At 33.3% G+C, this 23,956-nt stretch overlaps 3 protein-coding genes across 11 annotated transcripts; 1 reads left to right on the forward strand and 2 right to left on the reverse strand.

Moving 5' to 3' along the window:
* LOC109343652 (uncharacterized oxidoreductase SSP0419-like) lies at positions 3,944 to 21,947 on the forward strand. Its single transcript, XM_019582060.1, has 4 exons — positions 3,944 to 4,348; positions 8,219 to 8,378; positions 9,116 to 9,458; positions 21,935 to 21,947. The coding sequence occupies exons 1-3, from the start codon at positions 4,012 to 4,014 to the stop codon at positions 9,450 to 9,452; spliced, it is 834 nt and encodes a 277-aa protein (XP_019437605.1). The 5' UTR covers positions 3,944 to 4,011; the 3' UTR covers positions 9,453 to 9,458; positions 21,935 to 21,947.
* Positions 11,092 to 21,974, reverse strand: LOC109343650 (apoptotic chromatin condensation inducer in the nucleus-like). 6 transcript variants are annotated; one of them, XM_019582058.1, is made up of 6 exons: positions 14,252 to 14,633; positions 12,533 to 13,939; positions 12,165 to 12,359; positions 11,784 to 11,935; positions 11,250 to 11,688; positions 11,092 to 11,111 (listed from the first exon to the last, which is right to left on the reverse strand). In XM_019582058.1, the coding sequence occupies exons 2-6, from the start codon at positions 13,899 to 13,901 to the stop codon at positions 11,107 to 11,109; spliced, it is 2,160 nt and encodes a 719-aa protein (XP_019437603.1). In that variant the 5' UTR covers positions 13,902 to 13,939; positions 14,252 to 14,633; the 3' UTR covers positions 11,092 to 11,106. The 6 variants fall into 6 exon arrangements, with proteins under 6 accessions (XP_019437603.1, XP_019437602.1, XP_019437600.1 ...); XM_019582057.1 differs by lacking the exons at positions 11,092 to 11,111; positions 14,252 to 14,633 and adding an exon at positions 21,935 to 21,974 and having other exon boundaries at positions 11,209 to 11,688; XM_019582055.1 differs by lacking the exon at positions 11,092 to 11,111 and having other exon boundaries at positions 11,209 to 11,688; positions 14,256 to 14,633.
* Positions 18,260 to 22,035, reverse strand: LOC109343649 (apoptotic chromatin condensation inducer in the nucleus-like). 4 transcript variants are annotated; one of them, XM_019582052.1, is made up of 6 exons: positions 21,931 to 22,012; positions 20,905 to 21,610; positions 20,190 to 20,862; positions 19,823 to 20,017; positions 19,129 to 19,280; positions 18,260 to 19,033 (listed from the first exon to the last, which is right to left on the reverse strand). In XM_019582052.1, exons 2-6 carry the CDS (start codon positions 21,577 to 21,579, stop codon positions 18,575 to 18,577), a joined length of 2,154 nt encoding a protein of 717 aa, XP_019437597.1. In that variant the 5' UTR covers positions 21,580 to 21,610; positions 21,931 to 22,012; the 3' UTR covers positions 18,260 to 18,574. The 4 variants fall into 4 exon arrangements, with proteins under 4 accessions (XP_019437597.1, XP_019437596.1, XP_019437595.1 ...); XM_019582051.1 differs by having other exon boundaries at positions 18,260 to 18,507; positions 18,572 to 19,033; positions 20,190 to 21,610; XM_019582050.1 differs by having other exon boundaries at positions 20,190 to 21,615; positions 21,931 to 22,035.

Raw genomic sequence — 23,956 nt, forward strand, 5'->3', positions numbered from 1 at the left:
ATTTACTCACTAATTCAAACCATTGGATTTCCCTAAATTTAATGACTAAGATTTGGAGTAAGTTGTTTAAACATACTCTTGGAGTAAGTTGTTTAAACTTACTCTTGGAATAAGTGGATTCCCTCCCATATATATATATATGAAGGAATAGCGGTCCGGGTACCCATTGGTATAGGTACCTCATTGCCCAGACTTAGACTCATTCAATAGTGGGTCTTAAAATCTCGGGTCTCATTACTTATGAGTCCTAAAACAAGGACCCAAACCCGACCCGTTACAGTAATTTTTGCGAGTACTCATGGATCCAAGTACTCATTGTCATCCCTACTCGCGTTAATGAAAATATGTTATATCAATTAAAAAATTTAAACTTTCATTTTATTTATATTTTTGTTTCATTATCATTAGTGCAAGACAACATATAGGATAAGATCTGTGACAATAAATTCCTGCTCGATATTTTTTAAGTTTAGGTTTTATATATTTGTAATATTTTAAATCGGGGTTACTACTTTATCACAATTGAGGAAAAATATAGTCATAATATATGTCATTCCGCTTACTGGTACAAAACAAAGATCAAGAAATAACCAAAACAGATAAATAAAGCAATGTCGTAAAGATGTCTCGTATTAGGTTTAACCGGTTTAAACAGTTAAACTGTCTGGTTAGACTGGCTGAATTCATATATAATATATTATTTTTATATATAAATATATAGTTATATATAAATACAACATTTTATATAATTATATTGAAATAACATTTTTCCATCTTTTTTTGGACTGGAGTAAAACAAAATATTATAATAGTATTCTACTCTTTTTAAATTTTAAATAAACCGTCTCGTTCACTTCTCGGGTTATTGCAGTTCAACCAGGTTTACATAGTTGGACCAGAATTTCTCCGGTTTAAAGCGGTTCAACCACTCATTCAATTAAAATCATAAACCAGAGTCATTTTCAAGTGCGGTCAACGATCAAACCGATCAGACTGTCCATCATATCTGAATATCACAACATTGTCTCTAGTCCTGATCAAGAGATCCAGAATAGATATGAATATTATTTATTGAAAAGAAGATAGCAATTCTAGTAGTTACCATCAAATTGAGGTGTTTCCCCTCTTATTTATGCTGGTTTAGATTCCCTCCCTAACAATCAGGGAATCGTTTATTCAATCTAATCTTATCAACTATTTTCTGATAACTAGGGAATTATCCAACTTAATTAATTATTTATCTAATCCCTAACAAATTTTATCAACTATTTTATGACAACTAGGGAATTATCCAACTTAATTAATTATTTATCTAATCCCTAACAAATTTTATCAACTATTTTATGATAACTAGGGAATTATCTAACTTAATTAATTATTTATCTAATCCCTACCAAATCTTATCAACTATTTTATTATAGGGAATTATCTAATATGTCGCCTCAGACAATGATATACTTGACATGTTTATAAATTACTTTAGAGTTTATATAAAATTGAAAGTAACTTGTGATCTGTGTTAAGTTTATTGGATAATATTATTGTAAAAGAATGTATCTTCCAATAAGGAATATTATTTAATATTTGTATTCAGTTTATTCTTAAAATTCAAGATATTTCATTGATTATGTATATTATTTTTATGATTCATAATGTGCATTTTCTATTACAAAAATCAAGGTGTTACACTTCATAGGTGAAATCTTCAATATTTTGCTGATTGTTGTAATTATATTATATTATCATAGTAATATGGTTAAAATCTAGAGACCATCATAGATATTAGGGTTGAGCGGGATTTGATCCTACCCGCTCACCTAGTACGGTCTGATCATGATGAAGTTCGAATAGGGTCGGGTTTAGGGCTGGTTCGGATTCAAAAATTAAACCTTACTAATATTTAGGGTTGGGTAGGGACCAAACATGACCCGTCCCAAAAACTCATCTCATGAACACTAATTTGTCATGTTTGTAAGATATTCAAATGTGAACAGAGTAATGTCACTTTTTTGGTCGAAGGTATCATCGATGATTTGATTCTCTAATTTTTCATCATACATTGATACATACATGATTAATAATATATACATTTATCATTTTATATATCAAATTACGTATTCATAAATAATATGAGTATGTATTATATTTATCAGGTCTAGGGTCAAGTTCGGGTTTAAAGGTTGACATGATCGATATTTAGGATCGAGTTAGCTTCAGGTATAGGATCGAGTCCAAATTCAAAAAATGACTCGACTAACATTTAGGGTCATGTAAGGATAAATTTTAACTCGTCCCAACCAGACTCATGTTCAACCGTAATAGATATACAAAATGTGAGGCAATTCAATACCACCAAGAGTGTAATCCAAACAATATAAAAAAAGAATAATATATATGCAAAGATAGTATAAGAGTTCTTTACATTGTTATGTCTTGCAGTCTAACGTGTTATTCCTTACTTTTCCAGGCTCTAGGCTATTCTATATCAGCAGCTATGCTAGTTCGACAAGGACTGAAAGAACTGACATTAGGTCGTGACTTGAGGGTGGGGCATCATCCACTATTCATTTTCAATCACTATTGACAAATAGAAATAATACAAATGAATAGTGGATGATGCACTGACTGTGTATAAATCTTTATACTGTCAATGCATAAATAATACTCTAAAAAAAATATTTGACCTGCATTTTTATTTTGTAGTACTAATATTTAATTTTTATGTATTTTATTTTGTAGAATTATAGAATGCTTTTTTGTAATGAGTGTATAACTGTATGTGATATTTTATTTTTTGCGATAAAAATATGAAATAAATTGCAATATTATTAAATTTTGCATTCATGTTTTGATTTTTTTGGTGTCACTCTAGCTTTCATTAATATTTTTTTATTATGTGGAAAAATATTGCATTTTTAATTAATTAGAAGGGAAAAATAGGTAAGAAGGAATTACATGATATAGTTAGTTTTTTTGGATATATATATATATATATATATAGATGACGAAGAGAAACTGCAAGATATATTTTCATTTCACTTGTATGATTTAGAATAAATGAAACTAACACTCCTGAGTTTTAGTGAAATTACACAAATTATCTTTTATTTTTTTTAACTTACACAAACCACTCTAATTATGTACATAAGTTATATTGATTACACATGTACGAGAGATAAATATAATTTTTTCAACAAAAAATAGTGATAATTGTAATTAAGTTAAACAAAATATTGTATATTATGAAGACAAATCCAAATAAGAATGAGAATCAATGTTTATTCATTATTTTGATCAATTACAATACACTATAAGAGTGACTTAAAAACATCATTGTAATTATTGATGCAGTTTGTAACAAAACAGAAATAATGAATAAACATTAACTTTTTCTACTATTTTTGACTTGTATTTACAATATATCATATTTTATTTGACTTAATTATATTCATTACCTTTTGTGTGCAAAAAATTACATTTATATCTCATAGTCATTATAATACATGTATACAATTACTGGTGGTTTGAGTAGGTTTGAAAAAGAAAAGAGTTATTTATATAATTTGCATTAAATTCTAATTATTGTTTGAAATTTAAAATGAGCAGAAACCTCCCTGCAAGCGTTTGCATCATGGATGGAGAAGTACCTCAGCACTGACAAAAAGTTATACGAAAATAAATACAACATGTCATATTTGGAGATAAATTTATTTATATGTTTTGATAATATTATTTATGATTAAATTTTAATTAAAACTAATTTTTAATATATTGACAAAATTTTATTAGTTATCTCCATGTACGTATATCAAAGAAGTATTTCTCTATTATTATTATTATTATTATTATTATTATTATTATTATTATTATTATTTAATAAATTTATAAAATATATTTTGATAGCTGAATCCGTTACACCGTTTTCTTAGTTCAATCATAACAACTACATCACATTATCACTTGACTTATAAAACAACCCTAACTGTGTTATCAAATATTATCACCATTACTATGAATTCCCACGACAAACCCGTTGTCCTTATCACCGGTTGTTCTCACGGCGGAATAGGTCACGCGCTTGCACGCGCCTTCGCAGCCAACAATTGTGCGGTGGTTGCTACGAGCAGGTCACGGTTGAGCATGGCGGAGATGGAGAAAGATGAGAGATTGTTGTTGGAAGAATTGGATGTTCAGTCAGATGAATCCGTACGAGAAGTGATAGAACATGTTGTTGAGAAGTTTGGTCGGATTGATGTTCTTGTTAACAATGCTGGTGTTCATTGTGTGGGCCCACTTTCTGAGATTCCTCTCTCTCAAATTCAAAACACTTTTGATACTAATGTCTTTGGTTCGTACCATTCTTATTTAATTCTCTCCTCTTTTTTTTGCATTTTGATACTATGAGAATGAATCTATACAAGTGTTTTAAATTTCAATACACAATCTTAATTAGTACACTAATATTGTGGTTTTAGAAGTTTCAACCTAGAACCGATGTATTTTCTCATAATTATAGTAAAATAAGATAAGTGTAATTTAAAACACTGATTTATACTGGAAGATAGAAGTATTAGGAATTGATGTATTAATGAGAAAATTGATGTAATAATTAGAAAATATGATAGAATAGACTTATTTATAAGATCTCATCTAAGTTGTTAGGCACATGTACGGAGAAGATAGGGAGGAACTCAAATAAAGATAGTAGGTTGAAGTGAGGGTAGGCATATAATTTGGTTAGATAGACACCAAAAATAATTATATGTAACAAGAAGGATCTAGCATATATGATTTGTCTATTTGTAACAGGATATTATAGTATTGTTTGATCTATATAACTGACCGATTTTAGTTAATGACAACATGTATGATTGTTACTGTGATGAGATACTATTAGGAATTAAGCATTAGTCTATTAGGTGAGAGAGTCTCATAGCTTAAGTACCACATTGAAAGTACCACATTGAGTTTGTTATCCTACCTAATGTGGGACTCCTCATTGTCATCCTCTTTAAATGCCGAAATCCACGGCAGCTTTCACTCTATCAAATTGACATCATGGTAGTCCTTTCTCTTTTGGCGGCTTCATTCACCTATTAGTATTCAGTAATGTACCTTGATCCAACCTATAGCTAGTCTTTTCCATTACACAACTCTCAATGAAAGACACCAATTGTTAGGACTTAAGTAATGAAGAGAGTCCAACTCAAAAAACTAGTCTATTAGGTGGGAGAGCATCATGGCTTAAGTAACACATTGATGAGTTTGTTATTCTACTCAATATGACATACTCTTAGTTAACAAAAAAATACTACTATTTGATTTTGATACTACAAAAATAACTTCTTTTTTAACTATGATAGAGGATAGAAAACTATGTTTCACCTATTTAGCATGAGCATTAGGAGTTGCTGTTACTACTGTTAACCTGTCCCACTAGATTAACCAAATTATGTTTAGCAAACCATAGTGCTGCATCAAGCATGTCTCATAATTCATGACTTGAATCTTTAATGTGTGTAACTAATATAGATGATTCAAAGGATGCAATAGCTGTAGAAGTTAGATGTGGAATATATAACTACTTACCAACCATAGAGTAGGTGGTTGACTTAATATCAGAGCCACCATCTTTTTGTTATGGTGCACATTGAATTTATAACTAAACCATACCTTCACCTAACAGCTTAGGTTACATTTGCATTTCTAGAAGTTGGTGTGATGGACCTGAATGGAATTGAATGTGTTCTCCTGTGTGGTGACAGGAGGGTGAGCTGGGCAGGGGCCTGGCTCGGGATCTTCGGTTCGAGATGAGGTGATCACGAGTTGGACGGTTGTCGGGTTGGAGCGCCTTGTAGCATGCTTCCTGGAGTACTCCTTTGTGCTGGGTCAGGGCCTGGGTTCGCCTAAGTTGAGCTCAGACTCGCTAGGAGAGGTACCTGAAAAAGTGCTCCGACAATCAAGTCAATATATGATGATGAAAGGGGGAGTAATAGCTCAGAGTATGAATGAATGTAATGCTTAAGAGATAGAGAGTAAGGTTAGAGAGTGAATATGTCTTGTATCTCATATATCTTATTTGTAAGGGGATGAGCCCCTATTTATAGTGGAGATGGATGGATATTCTCTGATTGGTGTTGTTGGCAAGGCCGACCATTTGAGCTTGTTGGCCTGTTCTAGCAGATCATGGATCTGCTTTATGTGTGTCGGACGGTTTGGTCAGACCGTACTCTAAGCATAGTTGACTTGTAGCCTGTAGTAGGCTTTGGTAGCCACAGTTTAGGCTTGTCCGTGCCGTAGAGCAGGGAGTTAGGTGAGAATTGTATGCTGTGTATAGCGGGTGTTGGCAGCACGAGAGGTGGGTGACAGAGGCATTGCCCCAATACTGGCTTGAGGTCGTATCAAGTTGACAATATGCCTTCCCTTACTAGCTCGGCTGGTATTATGGGTCCTGGTGACATAAGTCCACGCTAGGTGTCCAAACTTGGTCAGCCTCAAGTAGTCCAACCCGGCCAATGGGGTAGCCATTTTACAGGGGTGGAAAAGAATAATACTAGGTTCTGTTGTTTGAATTGATTAAAATATGATGGAGTGAAACATGATGAAATTCCTCCAATTTTTTGCTTCCAATTTGGTGATATGAACTGGAATGAGCAGGAACAGACTTATTATCCACTCTATTTCACTTATTCAATCATAAAATATCCAAATAACTGTATGGTAATTTTGTTCTGATTCATTCTATTCCACCGATCATTAAATATGCAAACATTGCTAAAGCTCTTATGAGATTTAGTCCTTGAAAATAATTGCACCCAGCTAGATCTTTCTGTTTAGTGTTATTTGATTTGCTTCAAGTGTTGTTATCTTTAAATTTCCTACTTCTTACTTCGGAAGGTTATTTTTTTGTACTATCAAAGGTATCTCCTCACCTTATTGGTAAGAAAGTAATCTCTTTCGGAGTGCGTGGTTGTCCCTCCCAACAAGTGTCGCTCCCAGGAATCAAACTCTTGACCTTTTGGTTTTTCTGGGGATCTAGTGGGACCTTACACCACTAGACTAACGCCTAGTTGGTTACCTTGGAAGGTTATATAGCAAGTGATTGTTGTTTGCGTAGCTCACAACAATTCTGAATGAAACGAAATAATCTTTATTGGCTGAGTCACGACCAGGTCGCTCTCTTTAAGACGTTTTGTGGTACTGCTAAAATTGTGCAAGCAGACTAGCAACCACGCCGTCCCCAGGATAAAACAGCTCAATTCTTTGTTATACAATTTCTTACTACACTGTAAGAATCGCTCTCGAATACACCTACACTATGGCTGGCTACCGGTGTCAATTCTCGAATTCTCATAATATGGCTACCCCTGTTAATTCTTTTCCCACTATACTGACTACCAGTATCAGTTCTCGAAATTCTCACTTTGGTTGTATGTGTTAATTCTCAAGTGTCACTGAAAGAAAAGGAGAGAATGTGCTAAAAATGCGCCGGGAAAATATTATAGAGGAGAAAGAAGAAGTTGATAGGTAAACGTCTTCAATTTGGGACTAGAATTATGAAAGGAGGAGACCTATATTTTTAGCATGAGGCCTCTAACGGCTCCCTCATCTGATGCCAAACAACTCTTCATCTCCCACTCTCCACACTTCTCCAACCGTGTTATAAAAAGAATGTTGGGTCCGAGCCGAGCCGGACGGGCGGCAGCATAGGTGCACGCGCATGTGTGGAGGAGTTTTGTTTGTGTGAGATATTTGGCGTCAGATGAGGCCCACTCACAAAACACATTGTACCCCTTGAGGCACATCCTAAAGTTGCAACTTAAGGCTTATAAAGTATTTCAACTTCCCTCTTCCAAGCAATGTGGGACTAATGAGTTTTTTTCATTTCACAAACCCAAAAGTCACCATAAATAATCATATTAATGTACATTAAAACCACTTCAAAACATCATTTTTCCATCACAAGTGCATTTGTTCCTTCCTTTAGGAAAGATTTTTGTGTGGTGTTGTTCTCTTGAAGAATGCAAGTGAGCTAGTTTATTTCAACTTGTTTCTTGGTCCAGAAAAGGTGAAATGATAGTACTCTGAGACCAATCTTTTGGAACCTTTTGTTCCTTTTTTCTATCTTGGTATGATGCAGAAGTGAATTTTTATCTAATATCCAAAACCATGATATGCACATGCACCTAAGATTCTATAATTTCATTTGGCACACCAGGTTCCTTGAGAATGGTTCAGGCTGTAGTTCCTCACATGGCTACTAGAAAAAAGGGAAAGATTGTGAACATTGGTAGTGTTGCTGCTTTGGCCTCTGGACCATGGTCAGGAGCATACACTTCATCAAAAGCTGCTCTTCATGCTTTGACAGATACATTAAGGTTTTCTTCTTCTTATTCAAACTTAGTTACTCTTACAATATTATTGTTTATGTCCAAATCAAATCAACTAGAAGAGTATAGTTAAGTAGTCAACATAAATCCATCAGTAGAATTTGTTGCTTCTATAGACCTTGTTGATCTTAGATCAATGTTAGTATTTTTTTTGGTTTACCCGAAGTTGAGGAAAACACACCCGGTACAAGGCCGGAGAAGATCACTAACCTTAAGGATTTATAGTAAGATTTACATGTCGCTTATAAAAATGATGGCCCAGTGCATAAAACTCTCACTTAATGGGATTTGAGAAGGGTAGATGTACGCAGCCTTACACGGTTACACCCTCACAAGTAGATAGACTGTTTCTAGGATTTGAACCTGCGACCTCATGGTTACTAAGTAACAACCTTACCGTTGTATCAAACTCATCTTTTTTTAAAGGGTGGCCTAGTGTGCAAGGCTCACACTTAGTGGGGTCTGAGGAGGGTAGATGTTTACATGTCGTTTATCAACACGGAAAATTTAATAATGGAACTCAAGCTACAACAATTATGGGCAAAAGCCATGGCAATGTGAGAGTACTTTGATGAAACTTGAATCTAGAGGAGTTCATTAACAACTATACTATGTTTATATGTATTGTACTGATGTCAAAATTTGGTGAATGTAGCTAAACAATACAGCATTTATGCATTATGTCTAGTTGTTCCTATTTTCAACATGTACATCTCAATACACAGAATGGAACTAAGTCATTTTGGAATTGATGTTATCAATGTTGTCCCTGGAGCTATCAAGTCGAATATTGGAAAGGCGGCTATCATCGGCTACAACCGCATGCCGGAGTGGAAATTATTCAAGCCTTTTGAAGCAGCAATAAGAGAGAGAGCTTATTTTTCTCAGACATCAAAATCAACACCTACAGATGAGTTTGCTAGGAACACTGTAGCTGCTGTGTTGAAGAAGAATCCTCCTGCATGGTTCTCTTATGGCCAATACTCTACTGCTATGGCCATTATGTACCATTTGCCACTCTCTATTAGAGACTTTGTTTTGAAGAAAACAATGAAATGTTGAGCTATAGTTGAGTGTCTACATATTTTGCCATGTACTTTTGATGGATATTGTTAAGCCTTTCACTTTTATATCATTGGAGGGTGGTTTTTCTTGAATTTATGTTCCAAATTCATATAAGAAAGTTGAACCAAACTGAACATTTATAGTTTTTTTTTGTGTTTGGCTAACTTAACTATTCTGTGAACATTCTAGGAAGCAAGAATTTCAGAGAGAAAGTGGTATAGAAATATTGGAATATTAGTCCTTTTTTGCAAGAATTTCAATTAGCCATTCTTTCCCCTCCAACAAAATGTCCATGAATAATTTGATTAAGCATACAAGGACATTGCAATCAAAAAATTTCCTGTCAAAATGTTTATATAAGTGTAAGAGTCACCATAGCAATAGAACATGAAAACCCTGTAATAATGACATAGAACTTTAATCATAGTATTTAGATAAATGATTTTTAGTGGAGGCAAAGGTATAAATGAATTAAGATATTTGTTAGGTATTCAAGTCCAGCTAGCTAAATGTTAAATCAAGCTTTTTGTTTATAATTAGGCTCAATTATTTAAATGAAACAAACCCAAACTTTTAAATTTGACAATAATAATTTGTGAATGACTTGTATACATATGTATCATAAGATAGTTTTTCATGTTCTCTTTTAGCATAAAAAAGTTGATATTTTTTTTTAAATATTTCTTGATATTTTTTTTAAATATTTATTGATGTTAAATGTCAATAAATGTAATAAAAACTTAGGAAGATATTTGATAAAAAAAATATTACTCGATTTTAAAAGATATGTATGAACACCAACAATGCATTGATCTAGTAGTATAATTCTCATATAGGATAAAAAGTCAAGTGTTTGATTCCTACAAGCGACACTTGTTGGAAGGGACAAACATACATCCTAAAAGAGATTAATTCCCCGAATATATTTTACTATAGGTAATAGGTCTTTATTTGGAAGAATGCTCATGTCTGTGCAACTTGTAGAAGATCATCATTGGAACTACAAGCCTACAAAGCACCCTACCATTGGTGATTGCAGATAACCATACAAAACTAATGTGCAACTGATAAAAACTTTAACCAACTAGATGTTCCTGCTATTTTTTGTCACATAGAATTACTATCAGACTCCACAACTGCAATAGCATTAATCTCTTTCCCGCCATACACATGTAACAATTTTTTATATCGAACAGACATACCCGAGTATTTTTATGAAATTACGCATAGGACTCTTAATTTTTAACCTACACAAACCACCCATAGTTTATACTTTATATGCATTCATTACACTTAATAATACTGTTGCTGCAGATCAAATGATTCCTTGGAAATAAAGAAAACAGCATCATAAACCAACAGGCTAATACAAATATAATTAGCATTCATCTAAAGAAAACACTAGAATGGTGAGAAAGCTAGGTGGCATTAAGTCAAAGATACCACAAATGAGTTTCATGGCAGGAGAAAAAACAAGATTTAGTGCATGGCATCTTAGTTTGAAGATTGTTGGACAAATGGCCACACTTTAACAACAGGAGAAACCTATCCACGTAAACAGCTTAGTTTATGAAAGCTCCAAAACTACAGAAAATTAAGTCTCAAGATAAAATGATGGAATTTTTTCAGAGGCAAACACTAGCAGACGATGCTAATCTGCACTGAAAATACTTCCATAACACTATTAATACTTCCATATTACTAACTAGCAAGATGGTCAAAAACAAGAAATCAGCAAAAGATGCCCCGGAATAATAGTAGGCTATAATCACCTACTACCTGGAGCTTTTCTACCTTTTGCTGCAAGTTTTGCAGCAACTTGTTCTTCAGACAAAGGTAGATAGTAGATCCGAGGAGTTGCTTTGGTTTTGCGGAAGAGATCATCCAGAGTGACTGTAGGCAGGTCAGCTTTCTCAGGAAGGGGCGGTGGGGATGGAAGTCGTTCTATTCCTACTGGTGGCGGCTTTGACAATGGTGGGGGAGGTGGGAGAGTAGGTGGAGGTGGAGGCAGCTCCCTGTGCTGACGGGGGGAAGGCTCTGGCTGTGAAGGTGGTGCGGGAGGAACAGCTGGACCACTACTGATGGACGGAGCCTGACTAGGAGGAGGTTCTAACTTCATCTTCACTTCTTCAGGCTCAACATACTCAGCAAGTAAGAAGCGCCCACCATTTGGAGGCCATTGCAGATTATACACAGCATTCCGTGTCTCAATGGCTTCTTCGGTGGACGAGTACTACATCACCATCAAATCAACAAAGGTTACTGAGTTACTCAGAACGATATGCCAAAGTCCAAACGCAATAACATTACATGAGAATCAAGTCTTACAGTAACATAGCAGTGGGTCTTTATTTGGTCCATCCAGAAACTGCTAACTTTCCCAGTCTTACCAAGAAGCTCTTGGACTGCTTTTAGGGTAAAAGGGCGGAGGAAACGGTCAATCCTGAGGGAATTAGTTGGGGACCTTTGTGATGGTGGAACTGCCAAAGATAAAAGAAACACCATTTAGACTTAAAGGGCAGAGAAGCAGAGGACACAGCACAAACACATGCTGGTATTACATTGAAGTAAATTTCAATGTGCCGGGAAATTAATTTACTGTTTGAGCAACAAGCCAGGAAATGAAAATTGATATACACCGATACCATACCAGAAATAAGATTACAAGATCTTCATAGGTTCACCCAGATCACAATAATGTAAACTTACCAATGCGTTTTTTGGGTGCATCGTCAGTTGCAAAGGAATCAGACCTAGAGAAGTTGCGTTTAAGAGAAACTGGTCCATCCTTGGGTGTAGTGGTGGATCTGGGAGTAGTGCTCTGTGGATTTGGTCCTTTAACTGTTTCAGTACTCCACCTACGTTGCCTTTTTGCAGGATCATTGTTGCAATCTAATGCTTGTTCTGTGACACAATGTTCAAAATAAGGGTGATTTATACACAGAAATGGTAGTAACAACAATATTACCAGGAAAGCAACATATACTGCACATATAATTTCTTGTTTGTGCTTAGGATACAACCAGAAAATAAAAGGAAGTTTATTTCTAAGTATGAAGATAAAATATAAAACTCACCATTGAATTTTCGTTTCTCGACCAGGCCAACTGGACTCGAGTCAATATCTTGGTGGGTATCACTTTTTCCTCCAGATTGACCATCTCCCACAACAACAGTAGTATTTTCCACCTTCACAGTAGGCACTTCAGTACTCTCCACTTTGTCTCTAAGTTCATCAACATTAACCTTAGAGCTCTCGGGCAAATCCTCATCATCACCAGAACTTCTATCTAAGCTTAACTTCTCTGGGTACCCCACATCATCACTGATATTGGTTTTGTTCAAGTCTGGACTTGTAACAACATTGCTATTTTCTTCAACAGATAGCTTTCTAACATGTGGCTTTCCAACATTTATTGAATTTGATTCTTCATAAACTGGTTCATTTCTGGGCGATGGCTCTTCCACCATCTCCGACCTAACAATATCTTGTTCTAATTTGACATTATCAGTAATTATAGTATCCTTTAGTTCATTCTTTTGATTAATTGACACAGAATCACTAAAAATAGAATCAGATTTTACTTGAGACCCTAGTAAACTAGGGTTTACCTCAGATACCTGGTTTTTAGGAACAGTAGAGTCGGGCAAAAGATCCTTGTATGAGGGCTTTGTGTCAGACTCCAGTCGGGGCTTTGAGTTCTCATTATCCAGCTGTGCCTTTGACTCCTCATTCTCCAGCTTGGTCCCTAAAACCTCAGTATTCTTTTCTGCACTATTCACCTTCAACTCCTCATTCTCCAATTTGGTTCCTGAACCCCCATTATTATTATCTGTGCTATACGCCTTCAAATCCTCATTCGCCAGCTTGGTTCCTGAATCCTCGATCTTTTTTTCAGTGCTGTGAGAATCTTCACCATCAACTACTACTTCCGTCAATACACTCTCAGTGACAGTGGTGGTGATGGTGGTGGTCTCCACAACAGTAGTGTGAGTAATTAGCTCCTCTCCCACATTTGAAGAATCAACAACAGCAGGCAACACCGTAGGTTCAACATCTTGATCCATGGCCGATGCACTATTGTCATACTTACTGCTGTCATCAACCACACCCTCCAGAACCTTTTCTGCCTTTTCCCTTTCAATCGGTTCAACTGAACCAACATTCTCCTCAACAGCTTCAAATTTTTCCTCATTCCCCCTTTCATCAACAGCTACAGCATCCTCAGAAACAATCTCAGAATCTTTGAGTTCGGCTTCATTATCATGACCCTCCAAACCATTCACCTCCTTCTCGGAAGCCTCAGCAGCATCCCTTTCAGCACGAAGGGCGTCATCCAAACGTCTGACTAAATCATTCTTCAAACCAGTGGTAGTTAGCCTCCTCCTCTTCAGCTCCTCTTTCAACTCTGTAACCTTCCACTGATGAATCGGCTTCGACGACATTATATCCAAATTCAAGATCACAAATCACTTTCCTTCACCTGCACTGACAATTAAATTTGATACAATAAAAAAATTATAAAGAAAACACCAACTATCAATTCAACCAAAGACAGGGTTTATCCTAAAATCACTAACCAATTATTTGATAAAAATACAACCTTTCCTTAAAGAATGATACAAAATAGAACAATGAAAAAAAAACAAAAATAACCACTTAGAAATGCATTTTCTAAGCAAATAACAAGTAGTAAAAGCGTAACGAAAATTTAAAAAATAAACAAAATACAAAAAGATATTCAATTTATGAATAGAAAAAGACAATACCGCAAAGGGTTATAGCAATTACTTACTCAGAATGACGATTTGATGATAATGAAGAAAATAGGGTTAGCGTTGTTGCGATTTTGGAAACCCTAATTTCAGAACAAAAGCGAGAACTAGAGAAGAAGAAGAAGAAGAAACAGAGGTATCGAAATTGAAGATTGTTCAATGAACCGAAACGAATGCACTCTTTCTATTGAATCTTTCGTACTCGTTTCATTTCGTTATTTTCCTGAAAACAACGAAAGAGAATGTATAAAACAAAAAGAAAATGGAGAGAAAGAAATGCAAGAGAAATTAAATTTCAGTAATGAAAAAATTGTTTCAGAATTTTGAAGAAATAAAAAGGGTTAAGATTTGTTTGGATGTGAAATTTGGGAATTTGGGAAGAGAGAAACTGTTTTCATGATTCATCTATCTAACTTGTTGTTTCTTCTTTTTGTTTATTTTTCTCTCTTATTTTTACTTTTTTAGTCCTTTTTCTTTTATTTGTTTGTGAAGTAGTGGTATATATATATATATATATATATATATATTCAATATCTATAAGCATTTCACATTCTTAAAACTAGCGTGTCGACGGACACTTCGTACCTGCCAATTTACATTTTTATTTCATAATATTAAATATTTAAGAGAATCGTATTATATTTTTTATGATAAAAAAATATGAAAATAAATTGAAATTCTTTTAAAAAAAACTACATTAACAATATGATATTTATAGATATGTAACTTTCTCTAACTCCTATTAATATTTTTTTAATATGTATAAAACCATTGTAATAATATTTAATTAGAAAGGTAAAATAGGCAACAAGAAGTTACACCATATTAAGTAGTTATAAGATATTTTAGCTTTATATATAGTGTAGATATAAAAATGAGATAAAATAATAACTGATTTAACATTAAAAACCCACACTTGTAATAGGCAGAATCTTTTCATTAACAGCACATATAATAAAATAGTGTAATATATATTTAGTATAAAGATTTATACATAATCATTATATTATTTATTAATTATTTGTATTATTTATATATAAGTCAATAATTATCAAATATAAATAATGGATAATACATAGAAAATTCTTACATTATTAATATATACATTTTTTATCTTAAAAAACTATAAGATATAAAATAATATGAGTATCCAACTTTAAATAGACCTATAAAATCGGACATGGCCAAAATCTACATAACTAATAATAGATCCCTAAGAAGACGATTTTAAATAAGAGTGATAAAGGGGTGGATTTAGATGTTAATGGATAGACATAAAGTCATTCATTAATTCATATAAATTAATTTAATTATATTTTAATCCATATGATTCATCCATAACTCCATTTCATGAATTTAGATAGATGGATATCCAAACCATTTGATTTTTTTAAGTGAACTAAAAAATATATTGGAGATAGTTATTACTTTAAAAACTACTATTTCAACTAAACATTTTTAATATCACCCATTAAGAAAAACTTATAAAACACTTTAGAAATAATTTTTTTGAAAAGTCGTTTTTTAAACTTTTATAAAGAAATTTTGTATTCAATATTCTACGAACATGTGACGTTTAAGATTACTTGTAAAGTGTTTAATAAATACTTATAGAGTGTAATATTTATTAATAATGTAAAAGTTTATGAGTAGAGATCCACTTACTCCAATAATAAGTTTTTAAACTTATTCCCCACCATAATCATCAATTTTATGGATATCGAATGGTTTAGATCTACTCACTAATTAAAATCATTTAATCTCACTAGAATTGATGAATAAGATGAAAGAGTATTAAGTAGATCTCTCCTCACAATTTATATATAATCACTACATCATACATCATTAATTTGAATTACTTTTTTTAATAGTCACGTATGATTAAATATAAATAATGAATGATGCAGTAACAATGTATAAAACTCATAAATTAGTCAATGCATACATTTTTCTCATACTTATATATGTCATGTAATTAACAATAAAATTTTAATATTAATTATATACACATGTCCTATAATTGATTCAGTTTAATAAAATATTAAAAGTGAGACTGAAATCATACATATATTTACTTGAATTTAGTTTTTTTAAATATTGAATGAAATTGAAAAGGCAAAGAAAATCATTTTTGTTTTTTGATGGATTGGATATCCATTCAAATAGATATACACATGAATATCCATTAGATATAATTGATGGATTTGAATGCATCCATTATCAACATTATTCATTGAATTATATTCATTTAAATCATTAGCTCTAACTGATGAATTTAATTTGGATGGATTATAGATTGTGTATAATTTTGTCACCTCTAATTTTTAAACTTCAGCACCACATACATAATTAACACTAGCGTATCGACAGACACTTCGTATCTACTTATTCACATTCTTATTTAATGGTATTAGGTATTTTTATTAAATATTTAACTTGTATTATCATTCTACCACTATAGTATAATTTATATATTACCTTAATATTCTTTAATTTATACCAAAAAAAAAATATAATCACCCAAATATAATAATTGAAAATTGAAATCACTTCTTTCATTTTAAATTAGAAATTCTAATAAGGACAAAAAATTATAATATAAAATACATCTACTACAAAAAAAATTATAATCCTCCAAAATTAAATATATGAAAAATTACTTAATAGCATAAATTAAGAATGTAAACAAATAGGGAGGAAGTACCTCTCACATGCTAGAACACTTGTGTTGACTAGGGTTGACCCACATTCTTATTTTTAGAGAATTGTAATTTTTTTGTATATTTATTATAATATAAGGTAAGATATATGGCTATTATATTAATGTTAGTTACCTAAATTATATAATTTATTTATAGATACTACAAAACATTATGGACAAAATTAGTCTATAATGATAATCTGACCATATTTTTATAGAAAACCACACTCTTTATAATCAAAATTTTCCTGTCCATGTTTAATTATATGGTATTTAGATAAATAATTTCTAGTGGAGGCAAAGGGTATAAATTATATAGTCCAGCTAGCCCAATGCTAAATTAAGCTCGTACAAAAACAAACCTTATAAATTTGACATTAATAATTTGTGAATAACTTCAATTTTTATATATATATTATAAGACTCTTTTTCATGTTCTCTTTTAGCATATAATAAAAGTTTAGATGTGATAAAAGAAAATATTACTCATTTTTAAAGGATATGCATGAATACCAACACGGTATTGGTGTAATGACGTACAGTCTCATGAGATCTTCAGATAAGACAAAATGTCAAATATTCGACTATTGTGAGTAACAAAAAAAGGAGATATACATGAACTCAATTTAGCTCAACTTAATTGCATGTAAGTTTTTTTGTACTACCAAAGAGTATCCCTCACCCTTTTAGATACGAAACTAATCTCTTTCGAAGTGCGTGATAATCCCTCCCAATTCTCGAAATTATCCAGCCATCACCATTAAAATCTTAACTATTCCCAGGAGGACTTTTATGAATGGTCATGTCTATGAAACTTGTAGATGATCATCAAATTGGAACTACAAGTCTACAAACCAAACCACCAACAAAATGATTGATGAGTAAGATAGTTCATCTTTCATCTGTTACTGCTGCATTATTTAGATCCTACACTATTTGCAACAAAAGCATACATTTTTTTAGATCCTACCCTCTTTGCAACAAAGCATTTTCATTGGGGATTGCACACAACAGCACAAAACATTTGCACATAAACTAGATTTTCTTACTATTTTTTGGTACATAGAATTACTATCGGATTCCACAACTGCATTAGCATTAGTCTACCACTCTTTTAATTTTTTAACCTACACAAATCAGCCATAATTTATATGGGTTCATTAGACTTAATACTCTTGCTACACATCAAATGATTCGTGGGGATTAAAGAAAACAGTATCCTAAACCAACAGGTTAATACAAACATAATTAGCATTCTTCTGAAGAAAACACTATATTGATGAGAAAGCTAGGTGACATGAGAGCAAAGATACCACAAATCAGTTTCATGGCATGAGAAAAACAAGATTTAATGCATGGCATCCAAGTTAAAGATGTTTGGACAAATGTTCACTATAACAACAGGAGCAATAAATCCACTTAAAACAACTCTTAGTTTTAGAACGCTCCAAAACTAAAGAAAATTCAGTCTCAAGATGCATAAATGGCATTTTTTTCGGAGGCAAACACTAGCAGACGATGCTAATCTGAACTGAAAATACTTCCATAACACTATTAATACTTCCATATTACTAACTAGCAAGATGGTCAAGAACAAGAAATCAGCAAAAGCTGCCCGGGAATAATAGTAGGCTATAATCGCCTACTGCCTGGAGCTTTTACCTTGTGCTGCAAGTTTTGCAGCAACTTCCTCTTCAGACAAAGGTAGATAGTAGATCCGAGGAGTTGCTTTGGTTTTGCGGAAGAGATCATCCAGAGTGACTGTAGGCAGGTCAGCTTTCTCAGGAAGGGGCGGTGGGGATGGAAGTCGTTCTATTCCTACTGGTGGCGGCTTTGACAATGGTGGGGGAGGTGGGAGAGTAGGTGGAGGTGGAGGCAGCTCCCTGTGCTGACGGGGGGAAGGCTCTGGCTGTGAAGGTGGTGCGGGAGGAACAGCTGGACCACTACTGATGGACGGAGCCTGACTAGGAGGAGGTTCTAACTTCATCTTCACTTCTTCAGGCTCAACATACTCAGCAAGTAAGAAGCGCCCGCCATTTGGAGGCCATTGCAGATTATACACAGCATTCCGTGTCTCAATGGCTTCTTCGGTGGATGAGTACTACATCACCACGAAATCAACAAAGGTTACTGAGTTACTCGGAACGATATGCCAAAGTCGAAACGCAATAACATTACATGAGAATCAAGTCTTACAGTAACATAGCAGTGGGTCTTTATTTGGTCCATCCAGAAACTGCTAACATTCCCAGTCTTACCAAGAAGCTCTTGCACTGCCTTTAGGGTAAAAGGACGGAGGAAACGGTCAATCCTGAGGGAATTAGTTGGGGACCTTTGTGATGGTGGAACTGCCAGAGATAAAAAAACACTATTTAGACTTCAAGGGCAGAGAAGCAGAGGACACGGCACAAACACATGCTGGTATGACATCAAAGTAAATCCATTAAAACAGGACATTACAACAAGGACTGAAATGCAACTATAAATCCACACAATAATAACAAACAACCAAGCCTCATATCAATAAACATATTCATACAAGTATGAAAAATAACATATAAGTGATTATCTATCTTTAAATAAAAAACTTTAGAATTGTGTATAAGATGTGTACTTAATGTGCTTTGGAGAAGTGTACAACAACAACAACCAAGCCCTAATATCCCAGTAATGGGGTCAGCTACATGCATTGAATCATTGAATGACAGAATTATGCTCTATCATATATCTTTGGAGAACGGTCCGGAACTAAATTTCAACGTCCCGGGAAATTAATTTACTTTTTGAGCAAAAAACCAGGAAATGAAAATTCATATACACCAACACCATACCAGAAATAAGTCTACAGGATCTTCATAACTTCACCCAGATCAGAAAAATGTAAACTTACCAATGCGTTCTTTAGGTGCATCGTCAGTTGCAAAGGAATCAGACCTGGAGAAGTTGCGTTTAAGAGAAACTGGTCCATCCTTGGGTGTAGTAGTGGATCTGGGAGTAGTGCCTTGTGGATTTGGTCCTTTAACTGTATCAGTATTCCACCTACGTTGCCTTTTTGCAGGATCATTGTTGCAATCTAATGTTTGTTCTGTGACACAATGTTCAAAATAAGGATTGTTTATACACAGAACTGGTACTAACAACAACATACCAGGAAAGCAACATATATTGCACATATAATTTCTTGCTTGTGCTTAGCATACAACCAGGAAATAAAAGGAAGTTTATTTTTTAGGATGAAGGTAAAATATAATGCTCACCATTGAATTTTCGTTTCTCGACCAGGCCAACTGGACTAAAGTCAATATCTTGGTGGGAATCACTTTTTCCTCCAGATTGACCATCTCCCACAACAACAGTAGTGTTTTCCACCTTCACAGTAGGCACTTTAGTACTCTCCACTTTGTCTCTAAGTTCATCAAAATTAACCTTAGAGCTCTCGGGCAAATCCTCCTCCATGGAATCATCACCAGAACTTCTATCTAAGCTTAACTTCTCTGGATACCCCACATCATCACTAATATTGGTTTTGTTCAAGTCTGGACTTGTAAGAACATTGCTATTTTCTTCAACAGATAGCTTTTTCTCATGTGGCTTTCCAACATCTATTGAATTTGAGTCATCATAAACTGGTTTATTTCTGGACGATGGTTCTTCCACCATCTCCGGCCTAACAATATCTTGTTCTAATTTGCCATTATCAGTAATTATAGTATCCTTTAGTTCATTCTTTTTATTAATTGATACAGTATCACTAAAAATAGAATCAGATTTTACTTGAGACCCTAGTAAACTAGGGTTTACCTCAGATACCTGGTTTTTAGGAACAGTGGAGTTGGGCAAAAGATCGTCGTATTGGGGCTTTGTGTCAGACTCCAGTCGGGGCTTTGAGTGCTCATTATCCAGCTGCGCCTTCGACTCCTCATTCTCCAGCTTGGTCCCTAAAACCTCAGTATTCTTTTCTGCACCATTCACCTTCAACTCCTCATTCTCCAACTTGGTTCCCGAACCGTCATTATTCTTATCTGTGCTGTACTCCTTTAAATCCTCATTCTCCAGCTTGGTTCCTGAATCCTCAATCTTTTTTTCAGCGCTGTGAGAATCTTCACCACCAACTACTACTTCCGTCAATACACTCTCAGTAACAGTGGTGGTGATGGTCTCCACAACAGTAGTGTGAGTAATTAGCTCCTCTCCCACATTTGAAGAATCAACAACAGCAGGCAACCCCGTAGGTTCAACATCTTGATCCATGGCCGATGCACTATTGTCAACTGGAATGGTAACATCGTCCTGCTTGTCATACTTACTGCTGTCATCAACCACACCCTCTAGAACCTTTTCTGCCTTTTCCCTTTCAATCGGTTCAACTAAACCAACATTCTCCTTAACAGCTTCAAATTTTTCCTCATTCCCCCTTTCATCAGCAGCTACAGCGTCCTCAGAATCTTTGAGTTCGGCTTCATTATCATGACTCTCCAAACCATTCACCTCCTTCTCGGAAGCCTCAGCAGCCTCCTTTTCAGCACGAAGGGCATCATCCAAACGTCTGACTAAATCATTCTTCAAACCAGTGGTAGTTAGCCTCCTCCTCTTCAGCTCCTCTCTCAACTCCGTAACCTTCCACTGATTAATCGGCTTCGATGACATTATATCCAAATTCAAAATCACTTTACTGCACCTGCACTGACCAATGAAATTTGATAAACAATATAAAATTATAAAAATAACACCAACATATCAATTCAACCAAAAACAGGGTTTGTCCTAAAATCACTAACAATCATCTGATAAAAATGCAACCTTTCCATAAAGAATAATCCATAATAGAAGAATGAAAAATAAATCTAAACTAAACTAAACACATAGATATCCATTTTCTAAGCAAATAACAAGTAGTAAAAGCGTAACGAAAATTTAAAAAATAAACAAAATAAAAAAAGATATTTAATTTATGGATAGAAAAAGACAATACCGTAAAGGGTTAGAGGAATTACTTACTCAGAATGATGATTTGACGAGAATGAAGAAAATAGGGTTAGCGTTGTTGCGATTTTGGAGACCCTAATTTTAGAATAGAAAAACGAGCACTAGAGAAAAAGAAGAAGAAACAGAGGTATCGAAATTGAAGAAAAACGAACGCACTCCCTCTATTGAATCTTTCGAAATCGTTTCATTTCGTTATTTTCCTGAAAACAACGAAAGAGAATGTATAAAACAAAGAGAAAGTGGAGAGAAAGAAATGCAAGAGAAATTAAATTTCAGTAATGATAGAATTGTTTATTTTAATCTTGAAGAAATAAAAAGGGTTCAGATTTGTTTGGATGTGAAATTTGGGAAATTGGGAAGAAAGAAAAGGAAGTAGTACTATTATTAATACATGTATGTTGTTGCAATAAAATCATTCCTGCTAGGTGTTATAGAACTTATATTGATGTCTCATCTATTACTTATATAACAAAAAAACTCATATTACTTTATTATTTGTCATATGTCATCTCCTCTTTCATTTTTTTCCATCATAAATTGTTTCATGGTAATCATATGTACATTTTCATATTATATTTGCTCTTTCTTGATTATTATAGTAATAATTTAATAAATAATTATTACATTTTTTATGACTACACCTTGAAATGCATACATTTGAATTGAATTGTTAATGAGGTCTGTGACTTTCTCTTTCTCATTCGACAATTTTTCTCTCCCAACACTCTTCTTTTTCTTTGGTTTCATTCCATTATCTCTCCTTATTATTGTCATTTTCTTTCTCTTCCAATCATCCTATTTAAAATGCATTTTTTATTTATTTTGTAGATCTATTCTTATTTTGTAAATCTTATATTTAAAGTACATTTATCATTGATCTTTTTGTTTATTTTGTCTGCTCTTATTTTTATCATTGATTTTTTGGTTATTTTTTCATTGATTTCCTTATTTTATAGATGTGTTCTCACTGATTTCATTATTTTTTAGATCTATTCTTCCAACATTTCTCTTCCTTAGCGTCTCATAAGCAAGAGTATCTAACAAATCTTCAAAACCTATTATATGTATTCAATCTCCATTTATATATACATTCACTTTCAATATTACATTTATTTTTTTTGTTATTAATATATTTATCTCCTCATCTTATCTTACTTTTATCATTTTTCTCTTTCTTTGTAGTTTGGTTCTCTCTTAAAATATTTCTGCATATTTCTGCAGGTTAACTTTTTCTTTATGCATCTCTTATTTTACTTATACAGTTTTTTATTCAAAGAAAAATCATTTTAATATTTTTGTTTTGCATGTTTCAGAAACACATCGACTGTATCCTCTCTGAAATAAGGTAAGAATCATAATTAGTTATTGTTACCTTCATTTTTTGTTTCATGGTTATTTATTCACTCATTTGTGGATTTTTGTATTTTATTTTCTATATTCGATGATTTTTAATATATATGTTGTTTAACACGCTCATTCTGGCTCAATATTTGTGCTTTTGGAAATTTTATTTATACATTATTACCTTATTTTATTGTTTACTTGGAAATTTGTATTAGTTGGGTTGTCAACAACACAATATAATATATTTGTTCTTTACTTTTGAATTTTTTGGCATTCCCATATAAGGAGAATAATAATGTCTTTATTTTATTTCATTTATATTTTATTTAAATTATTTATGGTTTCCAAATTTTAGGTATTCCTCATTATGGAGATAAATTTGCAAAAATATAACTAATGAATTTTGATTATGATAACCAATTGATTTGATTTATACTTTTTTAAATTATTTGAGATTTCCAAATTTTAAGTCATGCTCATTATGGATATAAGTTGATAGAATTATAACATATGATTCAAAACTCATGAAGAAATATAATAGTTAGAATTTTTTTATCAGTTACAGAAATAATATATAAATTTGCGGATCAGTTACAAAATGGAAAGAATCAATTAACAACATAAACCAACCAAAACCTATCAAAAAGAACAACTAAATTAAGGAATATATAACGAATCTTCCTAACAATTATGG

Source organism: Lupinus angustifolius, chromosome LG03, assembly GCF_001865875.1.
Source record: "Lupinus angustifolius cultivar Tanjil chromosome LG03, LupAngTanjil_v1.0, whole genome shotgun sequence".
NCBI classification, from domain to species: Eukaryota; Viridiplantae; Streptophyta; class Magnoliopsida; order Fabales; family Fabaceae; genus Lupinus; species Lupinus angustifolius.